This window comes from Rhipicephalus microplus, chromosome 8 (genome assembly GCF_043290135.1).
Source record: "Rhipicephalus microplus isolate Deutch F79 chromosome 8, USDA_Rmic, whole genome shotgun sequence".
NCBI classification, from domain to species: Eukaryota; Metazoa; Arthropoda; class Arachnida; order Ixodida; family Ixodidae; genus Rhipicephalus; species Rhipicephalus microplus.
This window is the reverse complement of record NC_134707.1, coordinates 66,893,946-66,919,395: the sequence shown is the minus strand read 5'-3', so window position 1 is coordinate 66,919,395 and position 25,450 is coordinate 66,893,946. Positions and strand designations below refer to the sequence as shown.

Sequence of the window (25,450 nt, the reverse complement as noted above, 5' to 3'; positions counted from 1 at the left end):
GCCATCCCTGCGGAAAAGCTCGATGCAAGGTATGCCCACAGATGGTCACAACACGTGAATCCAAAGCGAAGTTCTCGGATTTCAAATTCTGCATAACTGAAAGCCTTAATTGTGACTCCAGTAACGTAATATACATGCTACATTGCAACATCTGTGGACAAGAATATATCGGCCAAACAGACACGCCATTTCGGCTGCGGTTCAATGATCACCAGTACCACGCCACTTCACTGCCGAAGCTACCTTTATCTAGACATCTGCGCCTGCCAAACCACAGTTTTGAAAATATCAGCGTAACTCTTTTGCAGTCCGGTTTCTCAAACAGATGCGAGCGCGAACAGCGTGAGGCATATTTTATTTTCAAATTTCGTACAGTAGTAGCCGGCATCAACGAGGACCCCGGAAAACTCAACTGCCTCCGAGAAGTAAGCCAGGAGAAAATTGGTGACAAAGATTGATAGTTGAAGACCATGCTTTTTTCTGACTGACTCGTACGTGTACACTGTCCTTTTTTTTCACATGCACATACAAAGTGCTTACCTTCGCCTACCACTTGATGACCATTGACGGGAAACGGACGAAGATTAAAGGTAAATAGCCGACCAACCCATTAACGGGAATTCCTTCCTTTACGCACGCCGCCCGCCGACCGACCCATTACGGGGAAACCCCTCTCTTTATGCACGCCGTCACGGACCCTCCCGGCACCGCGGCGACAATCTTGGGTGGCCCGGCACACGTCAAGAACTGAACTGCACGTGATATGAACCGTATGTGGATGTAGATGGACAGTTTGCTTCGTTCTCAGTGTTGACAGTGGTTCTTCCTCTTTTTTACTTTCTTTCTTTTCTTTCTTTTTCTTTTTCGTATTTTTTCTCCCCCCCCCCATTTTTTTCCTTTTTCTAGTTCCCTCTCACTCTCGCAAACATTTTTCAAGGCGAGAGGGACGTGGCAGCAACGAAGTTTGGAAGCTCAAGTCAGTATAACTCATCCTCTGATGAAGGGAGAACCCCTCCCGAAACTGTTGGGAAATAAGTATATTTATGCTTGTTGACAACGCTCCCGTTGCGCCATATCTCATACCTTCACGAAGACTAACTGGCCCATTGAATTATTACTCCCACTATATATATATATATATATATATATATATATATATATATATATATATATATATATATATATATATATATATGACACGAGCGTTAAAGAGCTCATGTCGCAGAAAACCTGCCGCCGGCGTCGGCCCCGTTGATTGCGAAGGAAAAATCGTCTGTGTGCCTCTGACTGAAAAATCAAGGAAGCTACCGACATAGCCTTGCAAGGCCGCAACGCGTGCGCACGCAATCACACTCAAAAAGCAGCGCATTCGAGGAAAAAAGAAGTGCTCAAAGTCCCGAGGCACGGTAGTTTTTCCGCCCTGCCACCTCTCCCTGCTTAGCTTGCTTCGTTTTCGTAGTGACGAGAGAAGAGATAATGCAAGTGCAGCATGCGACAAACCTTTGCAACTCAGCTCGCACCGGACGGATTCCTAAAATTTTTGCTGTGTTGAATTCGCGGGACTATGAGGTCTTCTCCATTTATTCCATGGTTACTTGAAAAAGTGTTTCAGGGCCCCTTAAATGCATTATGTTTGACAGGTGTCACGACGAAAAAAAGCCGATTTGACGATAATAGCACGCGATGGTCCAAATCACTGCGTGCGTGTTTGTGCGCGTGCGTGTAACAGAACATATGAATACGTATGCACTTGGAGATTGAAGGGTGCACTAGGGGCCAGATTTCGCGATCACGTTCAACTCTCAAAGGCGAAGCTTAAGGGTCCCCCAACTTTCTTCACATCTTACTACATACATTGTGCGCATCTAACCCGAATATACACACTTTCAAGATCCGCTGGTGCACAAGTGTCCTCCTGAAGACTTAAGCAGGGTGGGCTTCTCGGATCTTGGTTTACGGAATCCAGTGGTGGGCAGTGAGTAGTCTCCATGCCTGTGAAAATGTGGCTAAGCTCATGAGCAAGTTTGCCAGACTTTCCAAATTTTGAAAAAGAGCCAATTTTGGGCAGCCTCTCTCAATTTTCAAAAGCAAATTTTTCAATACTCGTTTACAACTTAAAAATTGAACGAAACTGTCGCTCCGCCTACATCTGCGATCCGCTGCCAAATATCAACAGAAAAAAATTACCTTAATGCTAATTGAAAAAAATACAGACGCCACAACTTAAGCAAATGCATCAGGATAGAAAAAAAAGCAGAAAAAGTAACAGATTTGGGTCCAGAAATAGCAAGTCGTTTGTTGTCAGATTGTTATTACACAAGTATGATTTGATGCCACTCCTAGTACGATAGCATCTATTCATATTACAAACATTATTAAAATTTGTGCAGGGGCTGAAGCACTCCTAACACAGATATCTCAGATGGCCCCAAGCTGCAGTTTCCTCCAAAGAGCACATTTTTTAAATTCTAACAACCACCTCGAAATGAAAAACAGCTCTGTACATGTGAGTGAAATTCTGATACCGATGCTGAAAAAAGACATTTTTCACATGAGGGACCTAAGTACAATGCCATTTGCATTACTTTTTCTACACTGTCACAAGGTTATTCGCACATCGTTTCGCCAAATCTTTTATGCCCATACTTTTCAAAAAACATAAATCTACGGCAAATACTGCATCCTATACATGATGGTTAAATGTACACCGAAGTATGTATTAAAGTTTGACATTAAAAATAAAATTTTACGCCACCTGCTTGCGCGCTTCTGTCAAGCAGCGGCTCCTGTAGTCTCATGTTTAGCTTCTGGATCTTGCCATTTTCTGCCTGGAGCCTCTGCACCTCCTGCTCGAAGTGCCGGCAGCTGTGGCATTGCTGCAGGTCTTTAGTGGCAGCCCTCTTTTCTGCCGTCCTTAATTTTCTCTTGTTTAGCGAGACTTGAAATTAGAGTAACCACTGAATCGAAAGTATTAGCCTTCAATATAACAGAATTATCACCACAACATAAGCCTGCAAAAGGTATGACAAGAAAACATACACAGGTGCTTGAACTTATCCACATTGCAATCCTGCAGCACCCTTTATATAACATATACTAAGTGGCTCACCAACCTACTATGCAATTTGTTTTTCATGCCAATTTCAGCATGCAGAAACCTCGTTAAGTAAGCGGCCTTTCTCTAACTATTACTGCAAGCAAGGGTTCACAAATATTTAACTGTGGAATAATAATGTGAAATTACGAACTCTGCACACTATGAAGCTTAGCCTATATATGCTTATGGCCTTTCACTCACATGATCCTAAGGTTCATTATACACTGCATGTTAAGGAGTGACAATACAATTATTTAAACATGATTTCACTCAAGGCACTCATGAAAACATTACAACGCCATCTGCACAGTACCGCATAAAACTTGTTTTATTGTTTGTTGTATATCGTTTCATATCGTAATTGAAAAAATTACGAGGTCATCATGCACGCTCACGTCGCAAAAAATGTACGAGTTCTGGTCAGGTTATAACATATGAGTACGAGATGGCAAGTACTAAAAGCGAAATGATGATGAAGCCTAACGTGATGAAGCAAAGCCTAACTGAGGGCCCACAAAGAGACGTGCCCGCTTGCCAACAGTAGAGAGTTCTGTGATTACTGGTTATGGAGACTTACCAGGGTGCGTGCTTGCCTGCCCTGAACCTTTAACAAAAATTCCCTCTAACAGCCTCAGTTTTCCATCATTCGAGACTAATACCCCTTCACACGTAACTTAAGTGCACTTCGAGCTAGTACACTTCGCCACGAGTGTCATTTGCGCACTGTCACACGTGCTACGTGACGCCAACAGGCAAATAATGAGTGTACCTTACTCGCCTCAATGGCAACAGGTGGCGCTATACCCCATAAAGTGACGGGTTTGTTTTTTTGTGCTTTTTTTCCTCTTGCCACCCCGTGGGGGAGGTGCACGTACATTGAACACAAATTTTGTGTAGTACAGCTTAGACTTTCTCTTTTTCGCCGGGCAGGGATTGTGTTTTGAACTTATCGAGTGAGACAAGTCATAGGGACAATTGGTGTCATGAAGACATGGTTAAAAAGGCTGTAAAATGCTCAGGATGCGGGGTGAGTTTGAAAATGGACGCAAGTGCAGAACCAAATGGAGAAGAGGCTGACGCGAAGTGTAGGCAATGTGATGTCGAGGAAAAAATTGAGAAAACGATGGTTGCCCAGAGTGAACTCCTGTTGAAAATCACCGAGCTGGAGACTGCCTTGGCGACAGAGCAAGAAGAAACGAGAGCAATAGGCGAAAGACTGAAGTCTGCCGAGGAAGCAATAGCCAAGGTGAACAAAAGAGCGGCCAACGGAGAGAAGAGTAGGGCACCGGCAACCCCAACGGCGGAGAAGAAAGAACTAGCAAGTTTGGAAAAAACAGGTTCAGCCGGTTCAATTGTCGCAAGTCTCAGCTTTAGCAAAGTGGTGGTGGGGCTGGCGCAAGTAACCCCTAGGTGCAGGACGCTCCAGCTGAAAAGTCACTGCATGTGGTAATCGCCGGCGACTCGAATTTAAACGATGCGCAGAAGCAAACAAAGAGAGAGTAAGAGGTGACAAGAGGGTTGCAGTAGGGACGTTCTCAGGACGCTAGCTGGAAGCAATCATGTGGCAAGCGAGCGCAAAACTCAAAACTACAGCTGATAAACGAAACCTCGCGATAATTTCAGGCGGTTTAAACGGTGTCTTGCTTGAAGATACGGCAGGACAACGACCAAACTGGTGAAAAGGGTCGAAGACATAAGCGTCACTTCCCCTGAGGTACAGGTAGTGATATGTATGATACCTGAGGTACCGGTGCGTGACGGCAACCTGCAAATAGCGGTTGTCAACGCAAACCAAGAGATATGGCGGATGAGTCGAAAAAAAGGCTTTGAGGGGATGTAAATAAACAGAGAGGTGCATAGGTGGGGTGGTTTCAGCGAGACGAAATTCACTTCGATGGGCTAGCCGCCCATCAAGAAGTGGGTTGGCGACTTGCAGGACGCGCAGTGGCTTTTTTGGGAGACACGTGGGCCCTTCGCGGTGCAGGATAGCTAATAACGAAGAAAACAACCAGAGATACTCTTTGACAGGTGGTATGGCCAGATACGATTTCAAAGTCATAGAGTATATTAACATGCAGGGTGGCAGGAGCAGGCTGAAGTGGGAAGAGATGGAAGAACAGCTAAGTGAGAAGATGCAGATGGTATACAGTTTTGTAGAAACACATCTTATGGCAAGGAACAACCTCCTAACAATCCGGACTACGCGTGGGAATATTGTATTATAACAGAAGGCAGCAGAAAGGGGGGTGGTAATGGGGCATTCATTCATAAAAGTACAGGCTGGAAAAGGGTCAAGCAGGAGTGCATGGAACATTTATGACTGAAAGGGAAAGTGGCAGGGCAAATAACATTCCTTGGTTTGGTGTACTTGTGGACGAGAGCGAAGACCAGAGAGGAAAACCAGGTAATGCGAGTGTGTATATCAAAGGACATTGAGGAGTTAGGAGGAGAATGCGAGACGATTATACTAGGAGATATGAATGCACACATAGAAGATTTAAATGGGTATACCGACCCAATAGCGAAACGATCATAGATATGCGTGAAAGCTATGACTTGATCATTTGCAACAGTACCGAGAAATAACAAGGGCAAATAACATGGCAGTTAGGAAGGCTGCACTCGACAATAGATTACGCACTGATGTCACATAGGATGTATGATAAGCTCAGGGGAACGCACATAGATGAAGGTGGCTCCAGAAGTCTGGGTAGTGATCACAAACGTATCAAGCTAAGTTTTGGAAGAGCAGTGAAAGTGGGAAGGAGGAAAGTTGAGCAACTGCAGAAAAATTTTTAAGCAGAAAGGCTAATAGAAATAGCTACTAAACAAACGAAGAAAGTAATCACTGAGTATAATAAAACAGTGTGGACATACACGAATCTAATTAGACTATTTGAGATAGAGCTTGCTAAGTCACGCGACATGTCACCCTGAAAAAAAAGACACAAACGCAAAAGTTGGTGGTATGAGGAAGTTAAGAGAGCCATAGCAAAACGTCAGGAGGCCTCTAAAGAACACAGCCGTGCTAAGCATCGGGGTCAACCGGCAGATGATGTTGAAATAAAATGGGAAATATTTCTAAGCTCTAGAAAAGATGCTTCTCTTCTGAATATTGAACAGAATAGAAATAAAAGGAGCTCAGTGGCTGGCAGAAGTACATAAAAAAGATAGAAAGGCAGCTGCGAAATTTAGAACCTTCTGAACTCCTTAAAAATGAGACGAGCCTGGAGCAGAGGTTTATAACTACAGCTCAAGGTCCTAGGCTAGAAGGGGATGAAGCTATTGAATATATAAGAACAAGAGGGAAAGAAAAATTTTAACAACGAAATGCTTTATGCACCACAATAGACAAGGATGAATCAAGTGGCGCCATGGCTCTAGTTTCACAACTGAAGTGGGAAAGGGCTGAAAAGAGGGTTCCTAGTAGTACATCAACGTGCACAGATGGCATGCCAAATATGCTGAGAAAGACATTAGGTCCGAATTCCAAGCAGGCTTTGAGAGAGGCAGTAAGCAAAATAATAATCGATGGTGAAGGCCCCGATGGATGGAAACTCAGCAGGATGAGCATGATATATAAAGGAAATGGGCACAAAGCTGACACAAACAACTACCGACCTAAACAGTGACATCAGTGCTCTACAGGCTGGCGGCAAAGATTATAACGGAAAGGCTGCATGCATGGATAGAGGATGAGGGGGTGCGGGGGAATAGCAGAATGGGTTTCGGAAACACAGAAGGTTGGAAGACAATCTGTTCTCACTGACGCAGCACATCGCAATAGCAGAAAAAGAACACATGCCCCTGTGGCTAGCATTTTTGGATACCAAGGGAGCATACGATAGCCTAGTTCAAGAGGACTTGTGGGAAATACTGGATACACTAGGCGTGAAAGAGGTAGTCACTTATCTTTTTAAAAATATCTATAAAGGTAACAAGGTAGTTATTAAGTAGGAAAACAGGTATCCAAGCCTACAGAGGTAAAACGGTGGCTTAGGCAGGGTTGTCCGCTGTCACCCTTATTACTTATGATGTACCTGCAAAGATTAGAGGCCAAGTTAGAGGGAAGTGGACTGGGCTTCAACCTCTCTTTCGTCAGACAAGGAGAACTCATTGAACAGGCACTACCAGCATTGATGTACGCAGATAATATAGTGCTAATGGCCGACAACAAGGAAAATTTGCAGAGATTGCTGGACATCTGTGGTAATGAGGGAGATAGGTTTGATTTCAGATTCAGTAAGGAAAAATCAGTAGTCATGACTTTTAATAATAATGAAGGTAGAGAGCTTAGAATACAGGAGGTCACGATAGAGATAACAGATAAATACCATTATCTGGGCGTATGAATAAATATTTAACGAATACCTAAGGGAACACGAAATATACGTGACGACTAAAGGTAACAGAAATGCAGCGGTGATGAAAAACAGGGCACTGTGGAATTACAATAGGTATGATGTTGTGAGAGCAATATGGAAAGGGGTCTTGATTCCTGGTCTGACGTTCGGCAATGAGGTCTTGTGCATGAGATGAGAAGTTGAAGCATGATTAGAAATTAGGCAACGTGGAATAGGTAGGTTTGCGTTAGGAGCGCACGGGAATACACCAAATCAGGGAGCACATGGTGATATCGGATCTACATGATTTCCAGGCAGGAAAGCTGGCAGCAAGAAAAAAATTGGGAAGCCATTGAGAGAAATGGGGAGAAGCGTTGGGCTAGGAAAGTATTCAGCTACTTGTAAATGAAGAGTATTGATGCAAAATAGAGGAAGCGGACCAGAAAATTGACTGGTAAACACTTAGAAAACAGCAGGGGGCAAACCGAAAAGAATTATCAATTAAGAAGAAGGTGAAGAAAACTGAGACCGATATGTGGAGAATTGGCATGATTAAAAAGTCAGCACTGGAGACCTATCAAATTTTAGGCAGGAATTTGCGAAAAAAAAACGTTCTATGATAATACTCGCGATAGTTCTCTACTGTTCAGGGCCAGGACGGGAATACTGCGAACCGAGACATATCGGGCCAAATACGAAGGGGTAGAAACGGTATGCAGTGCGTGTGAAGAGGAAGAAGAAACTACCGAACACTTGATAATGTTCTGTAAAGGGCTTCACCCTATGGGTCAGGATGATGCCACAGTTTTTCAAAAAACTGGGGTTCAGGGACAGCAAGGGCCAAATAGACTAAGCGGGTAAAGCTAACTTGAAATGGGTTATCTAATTGGTGGATCAAGTCAAAGCAAGAGCGAAAATTAAACTCTTCCATGCAATGTAGGAGTCCTCAACCACACTATCTAAAAAAAAGTCTAGTTTTTGGTTCACTAAGTTTAGATCAGGCGTTAGCCACCGCCTGATCTAAAGGGTACAGCCATATCAATCTATCCAATCCAATCATCCATGGACAGCAGGATCCGCTGTAGTACCTAAGTTGGTAGAGCATCAGGCACGTTATTCAAAGCTCGCAGGTTCGGTTCCTACCCACATCAGGTTATCTCTTTGTGCACTTTTGTTTCTTCACAATAGCACTACAATTTTAACAACATCCCCTTTACCACCCCTGTGGGAGACCAGCGCTGAATAGGTGGCGCTCTGAAAAAAGAGCGCCTGGCCAAGAGTCACGACATTACTCAGCTGCTCGCGCCCAGACGACCGGCTGCAGTGTAGCACTCTGCAGTAGCAGAGTGCTACACTGCTCAGAGTGCTACTGAAAAAGGTGCGTGCACCGCTGCCTCGCTTCATTTTGAAACGAACAGCTCGAAAAGCCATGGCACCAGTAATACAGTAATACTGCACTGTGGTTTACTTAAATAGGTTCGTCCGAAGGATACTCTCACATAAAAAGCACTAAAAAGTGGAGAGAAGCCCTGCAAAGCAGACTGTGTCTATGCATATAGTATCAAAGGGACAGTGCTGTGCTGTGATGGCAGCTCCCTTGTCGTTATTTTCTAGTTGCAAGCGGGGTTTTGGCCTAATGCTAGTGCTAGCTGACATGTCCCCATTGATAAGCCCATTCTGCGACGATACCACACTGCCAACATCTGCAGTAAAACAAAACAAAAAGGAAAATCAGTAGCAGCTGCATCATTTTTTTCTGGCATCAAATGTGCGCCCTGTCAGCGGTACGTATGTACAGGGACGCAGTTCAAACAAACCACCGTGGCAGAATAGCACTTGTAGTGTCGCGCTGCTATTCTTCAGGGCACGGCATAGGTTAACGATCACGGCGGTCGCAGTTCGATGGGGGTGAATTATAAAAAGGACACCAATGAACATAAATATACGTGCGCATTGGAGAACTCCAAGCAGTCACAATTTTGATACGCATACTACAGTGTACCTCAAAATGATATCTTGTTCGGCACATGAAAGCCTAACAACTATTGATGAAACCAACAAAGGCAAGCGGAAAAATTTAAATTGTGTGTTAAGCGAACTATACAATGAGTAAAGATCGAAGACATTTGAAGACATTTGATCGAAAGTTGAAGGCGTAATTTTCGATGTTACTTAGCCATGGGAGCCAGTGAGAAAATGCTTACGGCGTTGGCTTACTGCAAAAAGCTAAGCTTCGAGTAGTCCGCTGGTTTATTCGTTACAAGAGCCCTGTCTTTGCACAAATTAAGTTAAACAGAGGCATCTGAGCATCGGTTGTTCACCACGAGAGTATCTTTTAGAACAGCACAGAGGCGCAGGTGAACGTGGCCCCACACAAGTCTTGTGGACAAGGCAGCTTTCCTTTACACGCAACTGTTCAAAAAAAAAAGACTGCCTGCCTATTGTATCATTAACTTCTGGTGTATGAACGCATGCCAACTTTGTTAGTCGTGAAGTGCACAACTGTATGCTCATCAGGCCAGATAAAAAAATTACATCCGTCATATGTTGCATAATGAGCTCATTTATTTCTGGCAAATGCCTTTTAAACTCGACTGTTTGACCCTGGTTTACACGGTTGTCTGCTTTCACTATCTAATAAATATAGCAGACACGCGCCATTTAGATCATAAACGAGCCCAACAGTGCTATACAGGAGAGCAAAGGCAGAATTTTGCTCGCCTGATTGCTTGGATGCAACGCCACTCCATCTTTCTACGTCCTCCCTTTCCTCTATACGTTCTCCCTGTTTTTATATATTGTTGCACTTGAATACGCAGCAGCACTGCCAGTGCCTTTTGGTTTCGCTACGAGAATGCGCGCACGCACGGCCTCTACCAGACGTGACTCTCATCTGCGGAAGCAGCTGAGAAGTGCGCGCTCTCACTGCCAGGGTGGTCGAGGAAATTGAGTGCTGGTCCCCTATAGACGGATTTCTACTGCGGCGAACGGGTGCTGCCACATTTTAACATATGATATAATGGCCTTCTTTCCACTTCTTCACCATCACTGATGGCCGCACGATTCGCCGCTGCTGCTCCTAGATTGAAGGCCAGCAAAGTGGCCCGCGCTCCCAGTCGCTTTTTTCTTTTTTCGTATTTGTTCTCTTAAGCTTTGCGTTGTCGCCTTTTGGCTGACAATTAATAAATGTCTTTCTCCTGCTTTAAGAATAATTATGAACACCGTTGTTTTGCCATAGGCTGCGGGCCACACCCCACACCGAGGCCGCGCATCCGAAGAGATGGCTCCGACATCGGTGATCTGGCCCCATCTATTGTATTTGCTTGATTGTAAGACGGCCACAATTGTAACCCGAGGGTAACTTCATTGCGTGCAGGAAAAAAACAAAAGAAAAAAACAAACACAGTAGTTTTGGTATTCAATCGTAACGACCCGCAAGTAAAGTTTACGTGGCAAACATCTGTAAATAAAGAAAAGCTAAACAAAAATGCAGTACATTCGAGTGAAAACAGTACTTTTGCGCATAAAATCTAGCTGCAGAGAACAGTTCATATTTTCCTAGTCTCTCTGTCAGTTCTCATTATTATTGTGTCTTAAAATTAAATTATTCCCTCAAGTTTTCTTCAGGAATTGTAGGGTCACTCACTGCAAAGCCCACTTACTGGTATGTGTGTTTCCTAACCTCATGACGCTGCAACGAAGTGTGTAGCCTCGGATCCAGTGGCTGGTACAGAAATCTGCAGTTGCCTAAGGCGGTGTTCATACTATTTTTGAACCATTGTTGTTTGATATATGGAATACTGCTATGTATAAAACAAGTCCAAATACAATGAAAAAAAGACCTCCACTACTCTCACCCTCAGGCAGTTTGTGGCAACGTCTGCTAGGGGGATGCGGCAGCACATGCTGTGCAATGGCTGTGCCTTTGTCGCGCTGTTTATTTCCAGGCACACTTTCACCTCTGTAGGCGAGCTCTTCTCTACTGATTTGCCATCGAATCTGTCAGTGGTGCTACTTGGTTCCGTGATAAGACACTTGCGCAAAAATAAATATTTGTTGCGCTACAAATCTGCCAATTGCCACTTTCATCATGAGTTTAAGCACACTCGCTCAAAATGCACGTTGCCAGATGTGGCAAGAGCTATACCTGCTTGCTGATTGCAGATACCTACCTGTTTTATGCAGAGTGTACAAGGACAAGACCGAGAGATGTCATGACACCATAAATTATGATGAACTGACGAAACACACGGTGACCGGAGAGAAGTTACGAAACCCTATCGGCACGTGCATCTACAATAGGCGCACCCATCAATCTGGTGCGCATGGTGGTCTATGAGAGGAAGAGATATTTAGCTACTTGTTTCTTCCATATGCAGGTAAATCGATGGGCGACTCACGTGTGTACTGCCACTATTATTAATATGCCCCAGGTCTAAACTATTTAAAGAGTTTCTTCATTCTTGTTAGAATTTACATTGTAGAGATTGTAAGTGCACGCCCAAGTTTGATGAACACGCGATTTTGTACCATGACCAGAATGAAGGAACGCACTGAATGGTTCAGGCCTGGCAAAATAAATATAATAGTATGAGCGTATGCTTGAGCAAACTATCTATTCACTTGCATAAAAAAAGAAATCAAGTGTCTAAGTAGCTACCATTACGCACCACAAGCGCCAGCCTGGTACGTGTGTAGCTACTGAGGCATGAAGCATGTACATATAGGTTTCCATGCCTCCTTTCAAAAACCGAGTGTTTATCAGTTGTTAGTTAACATTAGGGTTTTCTTGACGTCCCTAGTGGCAATGTTTGCATGCCTGGTATCTTTAACATGAATCCCCCCCCCCAACAGTCTCAGTTTTCGATCATTCGAGACTTCACTCATTGCTGATTATGGAGACCTACCTGCCTGCCAATTGTGTACAGCACTAGCAGGAAACCTGGCAGTGATTTAAATCCAGACGCTAATCAGGTTAAGGTTAAACCCTGAAGTTGAATTTATCTTGCAAGTGCTCGGACAGGGGTGAACAGCGTATGCGAACAAACACTGATGCGAAACATGTGCAAACTAACCCGACAGCAAACACTACAGAATCAACCACCCTTTCTTTCCTCTTGCTTTCTGTCACTTTTTCACAACAACAATGGTGCAGCTGACAAAAGAAAAATTATACACCTCAGGATTTCACAGGTAATATGTACACAAACCAACTAAAAGCTCCCGTACAAAGACCGTGCTGCGTAGTGGACAAATAACTGTCTCAGTGCCCCAAAATGCATACATGGATATTGTAAGCCTTCAGGACGTATGTTCACTGATCTAGACACCAATCAGTAAAGCGAACTTATTGCAACTTGCGTGTTGAATATACACACAGGTAAAGAGCGCCAATGTTGTGATGTCACTGCTTCCTTTAATACATCTGAGCCTGCCACCTTACAAATTATACGCAGAGAAAAAATGCTTCAGCACCGCAAACACTTCAGCTGCTCCAAGCCTCACAGGGATCATTACTTCAGTTGGATGCTGTCAGGAAAAAAATCAAGGCAATGAGAGCGACTCACAAAGTGAACTGAGCTTTCTGAACCGCTCTTACACTGCTCCAGGCTCCATCGCCAATTACCGTACAAGATAAAAAGCTTAGTTTCACAATCACAGAAACAAAAACTCGTAGCACCCAACACGGCAGATGAAATATCAGCACTGATAGGGTACACTGACCAGCGATTCAGCTAGTATTCGCACTCACTGAGCATAAATTTTTCACGAACAGGCCTCCTCCAAGTGCTCCCCCCTTCTCCAAGTGCTCTGAAATAGAAACCACCTATATTCGTAACATTCGAGCATGTAATAAACATTCAGCACAAATCTGGCTGGACGAAATCTTTAGAAAACAACTGTCTAGCCAAGTTTGGTTTTCAGTTCTAAAAGCTGTCTTTACGTTTCGAGATTTATTAGGTCTCTTCTAGAGAAGACTGTCTGCCAGCTGGCTCCGAAGCTAGCACTTTTCTTCACTCGTTGTCTCCCTTTCAACTGTCAGTCCTCCGGCTACTTTTGTGAAAGTGTTGCCTATTTCGTTGGCCTCGATTACCGTTGATCTGCACAATTGAGAGAGTTTATGTTTCCGGGTTTCGTGTGAATATACCAAAATTCCAAGAACTGCTTTATGGTGCGCCTACTTTTCAATTCAATAACTTAGTGTACGACAACTTACGACAAGCTCAGCATCTAAAGTTTTTCGCACGCAATACCTATGACGAGCCCAGTAAACAATTTCGCTACAAGGCAGATTAACACATTCTTCATTCTTTGAATCGCTCTAACCAGCAGCAAGACAGGAAGCCAGTACTTACTACATTTTAAAAGCAAACAAAATTTTCCTTACCTGTTTGGTTGAACTCTGTGGTCCTTTTTTGTATTTCTTGGTGTGATGCACACGCCGTGAACTTAGGTAGCTGTCCAATTTTCGTTGGCTTCTGAATATAGAATAAAGGATTCCACAAATATTAAGAAGTCTTTTTACAATAAAACTTACTGCACTTGCACGAAACTATAGAAACGTGTCCTGAAAGGCATTGAGAACTATGCTGTTTTGATAAGAATGGTCACAGAGATTTAAAAAATTTCGTTTTTTACTAGCAGCATATTTTTCAGTTAAGGCTGTTCAGACAGGGCAGACCAAACATTTCAGTAAAATGATTTCAGTAAAGACAGCAACACTAACGTTAGCCTTGCAAAAGTGCAAGACCACACACAGTAAATAGGGCGCACCAATAATACCATTAAGATATCCCAAGTGTTAAACTTACGGCTGCACATCTGTTTTGTACTTTTTATTTTATTAAGTATAATCTAATCACTACGCTAGCTTGTCAAAGTCCATAGAAAGCCAACGCGTACAATGAAATTTCACAACGCAAGTAGTATTCCTGTACCACATCCCAGTTTAAAAATTTAGTACAGCTGAATGGAACACGGCTGCACTATTGCCGTGTTTGACGTGAGGCTGTTAACCCGCGTATACATTTGCTGTTAACCCGTGTATACATTGGTTGAATGAGCCACGGGAGCGGCCGCGTCAGCAGCACGTGTAAGGAAGCTCTGCACATATCTGCCTATAACTTTAGCAATTTTGGCTCTAGGAGGGTCAGAGTGGTGTCTATTTGTTTGTGAAGATACAAGGAGTTCAACCGCTACAAATACTGCTATTACAAACGAAAATTTTAAATTTTAGGAGCGGAAAAGAGTGTGAATCTGTGAAAACAACAACAGTCAGACTACGTGTATTTTACGATCGCTTGTAGCTTCGTTAATATTCTACAGGGAACTTCTTACTTATAAAGTTGAAAGTTCTTAGGGTAGAACTGACGCTACTGAAGTTTATCAGGCTAGGTTTAATAGTTCCAGAGTTATTCCGCAATCAAAATTAGGCCCAATCACTAAAAATAAATGGGTAATATCACCTCACAAACGCATTCAAATTTTGTCCGCTTAATATAATAATAAACCGCACCCCATAGGCTACCAGGAGGCCCAATTCCGTACACTCTAGGCCCTAAATTAAGGTGGTAATCAGCAAAAAGCTCATTTCATTAAAACAAATTTTCAAAAGGAGCTACAAATGCCACCGAAAAATAGCTATCTTCTTTTAGAACACAACAGCTCTACTGAAACGTTCCTTAAGATGCGGAGACCTCAACTACGGAATTATTGGAATATGGAAGACGTATGATGCGGACTCCGCATAAGACGTATGATGCGGGCTCCGCTTCTTATGGAAAGACGTATCATGCGGAAATTACTGAAATGTGTGCATGTTACGTCTGAATCTAGTGCAAAGCAATATAATGTGTAAATTGAATAGACGTCCACATCTTGAGTACATGCAATACTGTGTACAAATCACAATATTTCTTATATGTGCATGATGAGGGATTGAATCATCGGCATCTTACTAATTGTCGTGATGCGGAAGCAAAATTACCTTTTAAATAAAATACATTACAAAACTACTAAATTAACATGCTAGCGATCATAAATGGTGGTTACATTGCAACACATTAATGCAGTGTTCTATGCAAGACCTAAAGAACTTATAAAGTTATTATTATCAATAGAGAAGCATTAATATACACATCAGCCCTGCTACAATCAATATGTTTTTTATTTGTCTGTATGCTCCAGCTGTGAATAGTGACATTGCAGTGTTGATCGTACACAAATGAGGTGACTGCACCGCAATTTCACGAGCTCAACCTAAGTCACAGGATGGTGGCACAATGTAACAGCAACTTTAGAACGAAATGTTTAAACATAAATAATAATCATAGCACTGTGAAAGTGTGGCGCTGTGTTTATCTCATGAATGCCTTGTGGAGATCGGCGAAATGCTGCTTGAGGCTCCGGCACCACTGTAAATTTCGAAGGTCACTGCGATAGAACCTATGTGTCCTTCATAGGCACCTGGAAATGAAAATAATTGGCACAAATAATGTCAGAGACACATGTTTGCACAATAGTTTACATGCACAAGAAATATAACACACAGAATGAAACTGAAAATTTAAGGCACACAATCCTTCATGTTATGCATATGTGAATAATAGAAGGAATGAGTGTATAAATTAGTTCTGCCACATAAAAAAAACAGCATGCTTATCACAGTGAAAATAACTAGGTTGTCACGATTTTCAATGCCAGAGATAATCGATTATTATGTCCTTATGAAATTATGATTTAAACGCTTCCTGCACATTAAAACTTTAGAAACTGCAAGTGAAAGCTCTCAATGTTCATTTAATAGTGTGTGCATGTACATCTGCTGCCTTTATACTATACAGTTTGTGCACAAAATTGGCATCTTGAACAATTTTGAGAGTTAAACCTATGCAACTTATGAAGGTTAAAATCACCATGAAAGCAAGCAGGACCAGGCAGGTGCCATTAAAAATCTGTGCAAGCCAGATAACTATAACCGAACTGCACACATATAGGGGAGCAAGAGTAACAGAAATTCGGCTGCTGACCCGCATGTCGCGGTATCAAACCCCGGCTCCATTTCCGATGGAGGCAGAAATGCTGTAGGCACGTGTGCTCAGATTTGGGTGTACGTTAAAGAACCCCAAGTGGTCGAAGTTTCCAGTGCCCTCCACTACGGTGTCTCTCATAATCATATAGTGGTTTTCGGACGTGAAACCCCACATATAAATCAAGAATAACAGAAATAAACTGCCAACAGAAAAGTTGGGTGCATGTGCTATCTGTAAGTGCTTACACCTTACTACATACAGCATGCTCATTCCATTTTAAATACCGATATTGAAAACAACTGCTCTATTAGGAATGTAAAAGGTAAGGTAGAACTGAACGACTCTACAAAAAGTGACCCTATTATGACATCACGTTTTCTTATAACAAAATTGACTAGGACTCTCAAATATCATTATGCAAGGAAAAAATCTTCAAAAGAACAATCAAGTTTGAAGTCATAATTATTTATATCGCTACTATGACTATAACCAAGAAATCGACCTCAACATGGCTAATGTTAGTCTTTAAGGCCTATGTTCACTAGACAATGAACTATACCACAAAAAGCACAGCGTTCAGGCAAAGCACCACACAAAAAAAGAAAGCAGTCCTTTTTGTTATTCCCTACAATGCCTTTAAAATGGTATTTTTACCTCTACTTTCCGCTTTTTATCTAAGTAACTGGTGTGAAACAAGTTAGCTGAAAATGCACTGTGCCTCCAAAACCTGTTGGTTGAATCTGAATTTTTAAAAAATGGTGAAGCTTGCACTAAATTAGGCTCCACAAGCCTTGGAAGAGTGAGACTACATGACTCTTAGGACTACTTTAGTTACTTGTGTTTTGTTTCTGGGCCTAAGCATAAAGACAAGGGCTTAACTGAATTGCTGCTAACAAACAAATGCTTTCGAAATTGCCCGAGCGTCAAAGGATGCTCAGCCATTTGTTGTTTTTTGCACTGGGCTATTCTACACCAAACATACAAACCATACTGCCTGGCCACCATCACAGATGTATAGTTTAAAAAATGATGGTAATTTACTCTTCTGAAAATAGTTATTTGCAGAAATGTTTTGAAGAGAAAAAAGTAGTGGTCACGTGGGTACCTTCAGAATTTCGCAGAATGTCGTGCAGGTGTTATTTGTGAGAAAAATTTCAAAGTACCGCTTTTTCTTGCCATATCAAATTTGATCTACATATTAAGTAAAGATGCTTCTTAAAGTATTTGAAGTCAAGTAACATTAGTGCAATTTTTCTGCTACATAGGCTTTGAAGAATTCAGCCAAACTGTTTATCGTTTGCATTTCTTGTATGGCAATACTGCATTTTGTATGAACAATTGAGCCACAAATACTCACTGCACAGAAGTTATATTTTACGAAAAAAAATAAATTAGGTCCAGATTACAAATATCACTATATAATTGTTTTTGTCCACATTGAGATGCAATTTGAGCTGTGTGTTTGTCTAATTGAAAATTACTTTTATATGTAAGTTGAAAGCAAATAAACAGTTCTTGTTACATGGCAAGTGTTATCATTACAATTTTTATTTAAATGAGGAAAATAATTTTTGAAGTCTCCTATTGAGGGCCATGGGGAACTTCGGAACGGAAGCTGTCGTACATCAAATGCAGAAAACAGCCATCATAAGAAAACTTCAAAAATTCATTTCTCCTTTAAGACAAAGTGTAATCATATAACTTGCCATATAAAGAGTACTGCTTCCTTGCTTTTGATGTGGCGAAAAAATTGCACTAATATTACTGAGCTTCATGCACTACACACAATCACCTTTACTTAATACCAAGACCGAATTTGGTGTAGAAGAGGCAGTATTTTTGAAACACTTTACTTTTTACAAACAACAGCCAGACGACATCCTGGGATGTCCAGAAGGCACCAACGTGGCCTAATATTTTGTTCTCTGCGATATACTTTAGCATTTTGCTGTTTTCAGAAAAATACAGTAAACGAGCACAATAGTTTTTTTTTCAAAACACATTTAGGACGGTTGGCAAAATGGCTGGGATGTTTGATGCGTAATTGCCTCACTGCCAGCATTTATTCTTCCGAAGCTCAAGCTATCACCTCTCTGTTACTGCCTCCCTCACATACAATGCCTGCATAGGAAAGAAAAAGAAAGGCACGTCCGACAAAGTTCACAAGGCAAGATATTTTCATGTTGGATAAATTCATTACCATAAACAGCAGCAAAATAACATTCATTTTGAGTAGTCCAAGACACAAGCTATATACCAGCATACTAAGAGCCAAGCACAAACTTTTCAATTGAACATGTGTGGTGATAGACAGGAAGCACTTATTGCAAGACTGATCAGTCTGTAATTAACTAAATGAAGTACAATGCACTGTTCAATCCAACACCACATAGGCATCTTTGCTATAGCAAGGCCATGTGTCATTGATTCATGCACTAGATGGGACAATGCAAATGTAACAAAAAAGGTGAAAAAAGAAAAACAAGGGAAAAAAAGAAGAAAAGGGGGGATGCAAAGTAGGAGCAGTGTAGCACTACTTTTACTTTACATTCCCCTTTTCTTTCTTCTTTTTCTTCTTTCCTATCATTTATCTTTTTTTTGCTTCCCTTACCCCCAACCTCCGACAGGAGAACACTTTGTATCAGCGCAACCTAACTTGAAAAGAAGGAAGGGCTGCACTCTTCTGCGTTATAGGTTTTTTTTTTCAGACAAACATTTCCAACAGGCACACACGCCTATACCAAAAGATGATGTCATTACTGACCCCATTTAAACTAACACGCCAAGGATGACAAGGTGACTTCTAAAAAATAGGTCCTCCTATCGCAACATCGGCCAGCCTGTCTGAAGCACTTCTACTGTTCACCCTGATTACCCCACTAGATGTTTCCATCTGTCGACTCACATCTTCATTTTGGATAACACTAAGACGAGCTTACATTGATGAATACGCACGAAAGTTTAGTGATGTATCATGTATCAGATTAAGCAACTCTGTTAATAAATTATTGATAGCTTGCTTCCAGGCTTTTTATACTGTAGCCTGAAACTTCGTAATGTCTTCTATGCACAAGAACCAGATTGACAACGTAATGCACAACATGCTTAAGAATACTGCGAGGAACAAGATAACGACAAAACGACAAAACCCAAAATTTTCGCTGTACATGTTTATAAAATGTTCATGTACCCCAAACGAGGTGCTCATGATACAAGCCGAAAAAATCTACAAGTAGGGCCTTGGAGTCTTCTGGAAGTAGACGTGTTGCATTTTTTCTGTAGAGGGCTTTACACCCATAAGTGAGGAACAAAACTCCTGTATAATGAAGAATGTTGGCAGCTATCAGTTATAGAAAAACCTAATGCAGCTAATCTTCCCCGACACATCTGTACATTTAGAGAGGTGACGTAGCTTCTGTGATTGTGGCAGTAACTCCAACAGGACCAGTGCAAAAATTGGCACTACTTGGCTAGACAAATGTCCAAACATGCCTGCCCGACTCCCTCTAGCCATCCTGGCTGAATCTGACACATGATTTCTTAACTGTTGGCTGGACAAAAACAAAACCACTGAAGCACTCACAATACACAGTGTGAAGTTCCTCTGGGGTGGTCAACTTCGTCTTCTGCAATGAAAGAGCAGCACAGTATACTGATAAGGCACTCCTTGCAATGGTTTTCAATGCCACACAGTGACCTTGCTGTTCCTGTCGAAGAGAGCTTCGGGAGCTTGGAGGGTGCTTGCTCTTTTCTGGGGGCTGCTGCCGCTCCTCGTTTTCTGCTCAAGGTCAACCTGCGTAAAGTTGTAGACGAGGCTTTAAGAGTTGTATATAATGATATACAAATTTTCGCTGAACACACATTTCCTCGTGGCACACTGAGGAATTTCTTATAAAACTTAAGGCCTCGCATATGCAAACATTTACAATCGATCCGAAGATGCACTCGACTCTAAAGAAGCAAGTTTGTTATGTAGTGTATATAAAGAAAGCTCATTCAGCACAACCACAACTACAGTTGCACATGAAAACGACATTTTACACGATCCTGTTTATTTACATGGTCCATTTTATTTTATTTACACGGTCCTGTTTTACACGATCTGGTCTGCATGAACTCTTCAACCGGGCACCATATAGGTTGAAAGACACACACAGACTTTGAGACAAACCTAGTTTCCCGTGGAGCATCCTCTTGCACTATAACAACACATCTCAATCTAGTTAGTTGGTCAGAACGAGGTGAAAACAGCTCGCACTTGAAAAGCACGGGCAGAAGGAATGACGCCTGCACCCTGTGCTTTCTGTACATTCTTGTTGAGGGTGCAGTTTTCACCTTATCCTTATGCAATTTCGCATTTATAACATTGTTCGCTGCATAATCTTTGTGGCGTTAAAGTGTGTGATACCGTCATGTGTATCCCATGTAATTTATAAAAATAGAATACAAGATAGCTTGATTCAAAAATAACAAAGTGCATCCAGTGCCATGTCCTGTAGCCATTCTTTAGGCAAGTGGCAGAATGACTTATTCTTCAAAACATATCTTACTTGTAACCACTACAAGAGCTAATTCGTACACTGGCACATTCTGTTTGCCTCTTCAGATTATAACGTACCTTTTTTACACCAGAAAATCTTCAAGAAGAATAGAAGTGTTGTAATTGTGAAGAAAAAAAAGTAGAAGGAAAAAAAGATATTCATTGATTTGTGGGGTTTAACGTCCCAAAACCACCATATGATTATGAGAGACGCCGTAGTGGAGGGCTCCGGAAATTTTGACCACCTGGGGTTCTTTAACGTGCACCCAAATATGAGTACACGGGCCTACAACATTTCCGCCTCCATCGGAAATGCAGCCGCCACAGCCGGAATTCGAACCCACGACCTGCGGGTCAGCAGCCGAGTACCTTAGCCACTATACCACCGTGGCGGGGCAGGAAAAAAAAAGATAACCTGCCCTGTACAGGGACCGAGCCTGCGAACTTCGAATAACATGTCCGATGCTCTATCAACTGAGCTACCATGGCGGCTATCTCTCTTCCATTTTGTACGGTATATATGTGCATTTATACATGTAAGAGTCAGTCAGCGCTGCCTGTTATCATTATGGCAAGTGTGGGACACCTTTTTTTGCCTACTGGCAATTATATTACGATTGCAATTACGTTACGATTGCTTCCAATATCCCTATACTTCTTTGGCAGCATTATGCATCTGTGAGTTCTCAGAAAACCTGCTAGTCACAGGAGGAGGCAATAGTTTGCCCTCCCACCTAAATGCATGTACTTGAACACATGCACAACTGATCAAAAAAAAAAACAAGTCACACACCGCTAAGATTACTAAGATTCACTGTTTCAGATTCATGAGTAAAGGAAAGAACTATAAATTCAAGGGTTTGTTGTCTTTATTGAACACATTATAATTAGAACTAGCAGAAAATGATGCCAAACAAACTATAGGGGAAGTTATCAAAAGTAACTTTAACAAAGTTGTGAAAAGTAAAGTGAACAAAAACGTAACTTGGCAACGTTTTTTGACAATTGAATGGACATTACTTTTTATAACATCCCTTTATTTTACTGGGTAATGTTGTCGGGTAATTCTCATTATTAGAGTGGTCAGTAGGCTGACAAAGAAAGTATATGGCATTGATACTTCTTTTGAACACCTAAAAGTTTGAGGACCTTAAAAGAGCGGAAGCTACTTTGAGTAGACCAGAATATTTAGTTGGAGCGAAAAAAAAACGTACACACATTTTTACCTGGCTTTTTTACACATTTTGAGAAATAAAAGTGTAGGCTGTCAGTAATGTTAAGTACCATTACTTTTGTCGCACTATGCACTGTAGCAGGTGTAGTTAGAGTGGTGATAGTGAAGGATTAATCAAGCACGCTACCAACTGCGTTCACATCAATGGTCGCGTATTTTAAAAATAAACCTGCTGTATAGTAAAAAAAAATTTTAGAGCATTTATGATTTTATCCAAATCAAGTTAAACCGACTGGGTAAGCAAACCATTTGCATAAAATCAAAAGGCATAAAGTGATTCATGAATTATAACTATGTGAACAATTTCAGCAATGCAGGGCAAAGTGACAACAGTTCTATTAAAAACCCCTCTCATTATAACATGCATGAAAAGCACCACACCAGAATATTTTATAGTGCATGTAATATCGAGACTACTAGACTGTCTATTGCCCTTTTAGAAGAAGGGTATCTCCTTCACGTTCAAAGGGCAACCACCTAGCCTTTTCCTGAGCTTTTCTGTGCATATTTCCTGAATTTCAGATATCATTAGGATTGATTTAGAGTGAACAGATTTTGCTTACGCATTGAAACCTAGTTCTGTATGTAACTGCAATTATGGGTGCCGAACCATCTCCAATTAATTTTTAACATTTAACTTATTTTTTAACTGCAGCAGCACAACTAGCTATGGGTGCCGAAAAAGTAGCTAGAAACAATACCTTTACCTTTTTGAGCCTTTTGGAAGTGTTCAGCTTCTCAGTGCTCACCTTACAACATTTTCTTAAATACGTGTTTGTGTGCCCACTGCTCTTGCTCCTTGTACAGTGAGGAGGAACACATGGCAAGAAGAGACAAGAAAGAAGCATAGCGAAAAAAAGCGAAATAAGCGAGGACCTCTTTTGTATCGTACAATGTGTGTAACATTACTATTGCGACAACATATAGACAAATTATCACGGCTATGCATCCATTGTAGAGTCATACACAGCTGCAACACCACGACTAAATTTCAACCTTGTGTTGGTTTAGGATCCCATTATAGTGGTAAGCTAATGATATCTGCATTTGTTTGGCACATACTAAGATGCAGTGAAATGTGATATGGTAATCTCATTTAGAATGCACGTCATGTGGCTTCATTGTATATGTGGCCACAAGTAACTCTGGTTGCAAAGCAATATGGCAGAGCCTAAACAGACGTCACCAACCACTCCAATCTGAACTTGCCTTTGCTACTTGCCCATTATCATCCCAGCGAAAAATGAATAATTGAATCTGCTACAGATATGTGCTAGGTTATGCTAAGGACCAAGTATGAAGAGTGTTTTGTCATTATTGAGATCAGTTATTTGTTCAAGAACACTTGCTGTCAAACACAAATACATTGCTGTCAAACCATCAAGACTCAAATATAAAGCAAAAAGAAGTGTCTCTTTAAAAATTACAGGCCACAAGGCAAAATAAATATTTGATATACTTGGGATGTAAGGCACGCACAAGAGGTGCTGCCATATTATACTTTTCCTTGTGTTGAAACCTGCTTGCTTTACTCACCCAACACATCTGTAAATATGCCGTGAAAACACCAAGGAGCTGATGCAGCAAGGTTGAACACATGTCCAGGGATTCCACCATTCCTAGGCAGCCCTACAGCCTCCACAGTCCAGCAACCATTTGTAAGATAAATTTAGTTCTACCCAAAGTTCTTGGTTTACAGACACACATGCAAGACGCATAACCACTCTATAGGAAGTTTGCATGATAATGCGCTGGGTAGCAAAACGGATGCCAATATCAAGTATCCCGGCCTGCCGCTTCTTTCTTTCCGTTCTTAATTAATCAATCCATGGTTAATAAATGTTCCCCCAATGTGAAGTGTACTGGCAGTCCAGGGAAGAATTGCAATGTATTTCGAACACAGTCCGATTCATGGCAAGTAAGCATGCAATAGGGTTTTGTCAGCTGTTCGAGAAAAGAGCATGAAGTTTAGCTAAAACCCATGTTTTTTATAAACACCATTCAATTTGATATAAAAGTTGTGAGCATTATGTACAGGAACACGGATTCATGTTTAATCAATGATTTCTTATAATGTACTTATATGAATGCAACTAACTGAATATGAAACGATAAATTTTGCTCGAGAATTTAGAGTTATGAACACTATCGCACTTGCCAGCTGCATCTTCTCCAAAACAGCGGCAAGATAGGCTAGTTTCTGTAGGTGAGCAGTATTGAGCAGTGCAAAGTAACAACAGGAAACGCCAGTAACAACAGTATGGGGCAAGCACAGACTGCCAGCGGTATACATTATTACACAAAAGTTCGCCTGAATATCAGTCAGACAACTTGTGCAAATGAATGTCCAGTTGGGCATGAACAAGTTACGAAATCAACAATGCCTGCTTTCACTAACAGGACCCTCATTCACATAAAGTATGCAGCGATAGGCCCCTACCGAGGTACGTCACAGCATGATGTCACTGGCACATGTAAAAGGTGTGGCTGGAAAAACACTCCCGCTAGTGGCTCAGGCCGGTACAGTCGTGCGGTGTTTGGGGCAAGCTTTAATTTCTCAAAGCTTACACTTCACGTTACAGTGTCGACATTAGCTGTAGTATGTGTCAGCAAACATCCAGCTGTGTGGTAAAATATTTGCCACGCTGTCTGTTTATCTTGAAGTGAACACACGTGGTGGCCTGTGCGAGCAACAGCGGCATAGTCTTCAAAATTGTGCACTGTTGATTGCGGCATGTAGTGTGCATTGAAAGGTATTGAGAATATCGGTTCAACTAGGAATACTGTGTGTGGTGTGTGCAGTGTCAATAACAATGTGTCTTGTTTGCGAAGACGTTAGCACTCATGGCAGGGACCGGTCGATGAAAAACTTGATTCGACATTTTAGTCAAGGTAAATATGCACTTGACGCGACCATCTGCGAGTGGGTACATCTCGGTGTTTGCGCTGTGTGCAGAAAAAAAATGCAAGGTCACCGGGCTGGAGATACCATTTGCTGAAGCTGCATGTATGAATCGCCCCGACGAGTACGCAAGCTCAATGAAGGTATAACTCGTTTTATCGAAGGCCTCATATGTCTTTATGTAATAAGCAGAGATTCTTGTTTCACATATACTCAGTACCTTTACCGCTCGATATTCATGAAGTGACAATGCAAACAACAAGTTTGTTTGTTAGGTCTTAAGGGAGCAATGTAAATATGCA

At 41.7% G+C, this 25,450-nt stretch overlaps 1 protein-coding gene across 12 annotated transcripts in view; it reads right to left on the bottom strand.

Annotated features, from left to right (window-relative positions):
• LOC142769125 (uncharacterized) overlaps nucleotides 1–25,450 on the bottom strand; it is a 48,125-nt gene that overhangs the window by 13,709 nt on the left and 8,966 nt on the right. For 3 of the 12 annotated variants that reach the window (XR_012885671.1, XR_012885673.1, XM_075872067.1), the window contains exons 3-6: nucleotides 23,783–23,882; nucleotides 13,829–20,265; nucleotides 2,756–13,251; nucleotides 1,885–1,992 (exon numbers count right to left, since the gene is read on the bottom strand). Coding sequence is in view for 4 of the 12 variants with exons in the window: in XM_075872067.1 (XP_075728182.1) it covers nucleotides 1,885–1,992; nucleotides 2,756–2,798 (151 nt within the window). In the remaining 8 variants the exon portion in view is untranslated. Of the gene's footprint in view, nucleotides 1–1,884; nucleotides 1,993–2,755; nucleotides 20,266–23,782; nucleotides 23,883–25,450 lie in introns of those variants that run through there. The other 9 variants (XR_012885674.1, XM_075872068.1, XR_012885670.1 and 6 more) reach the window with 8 other exon arrangements.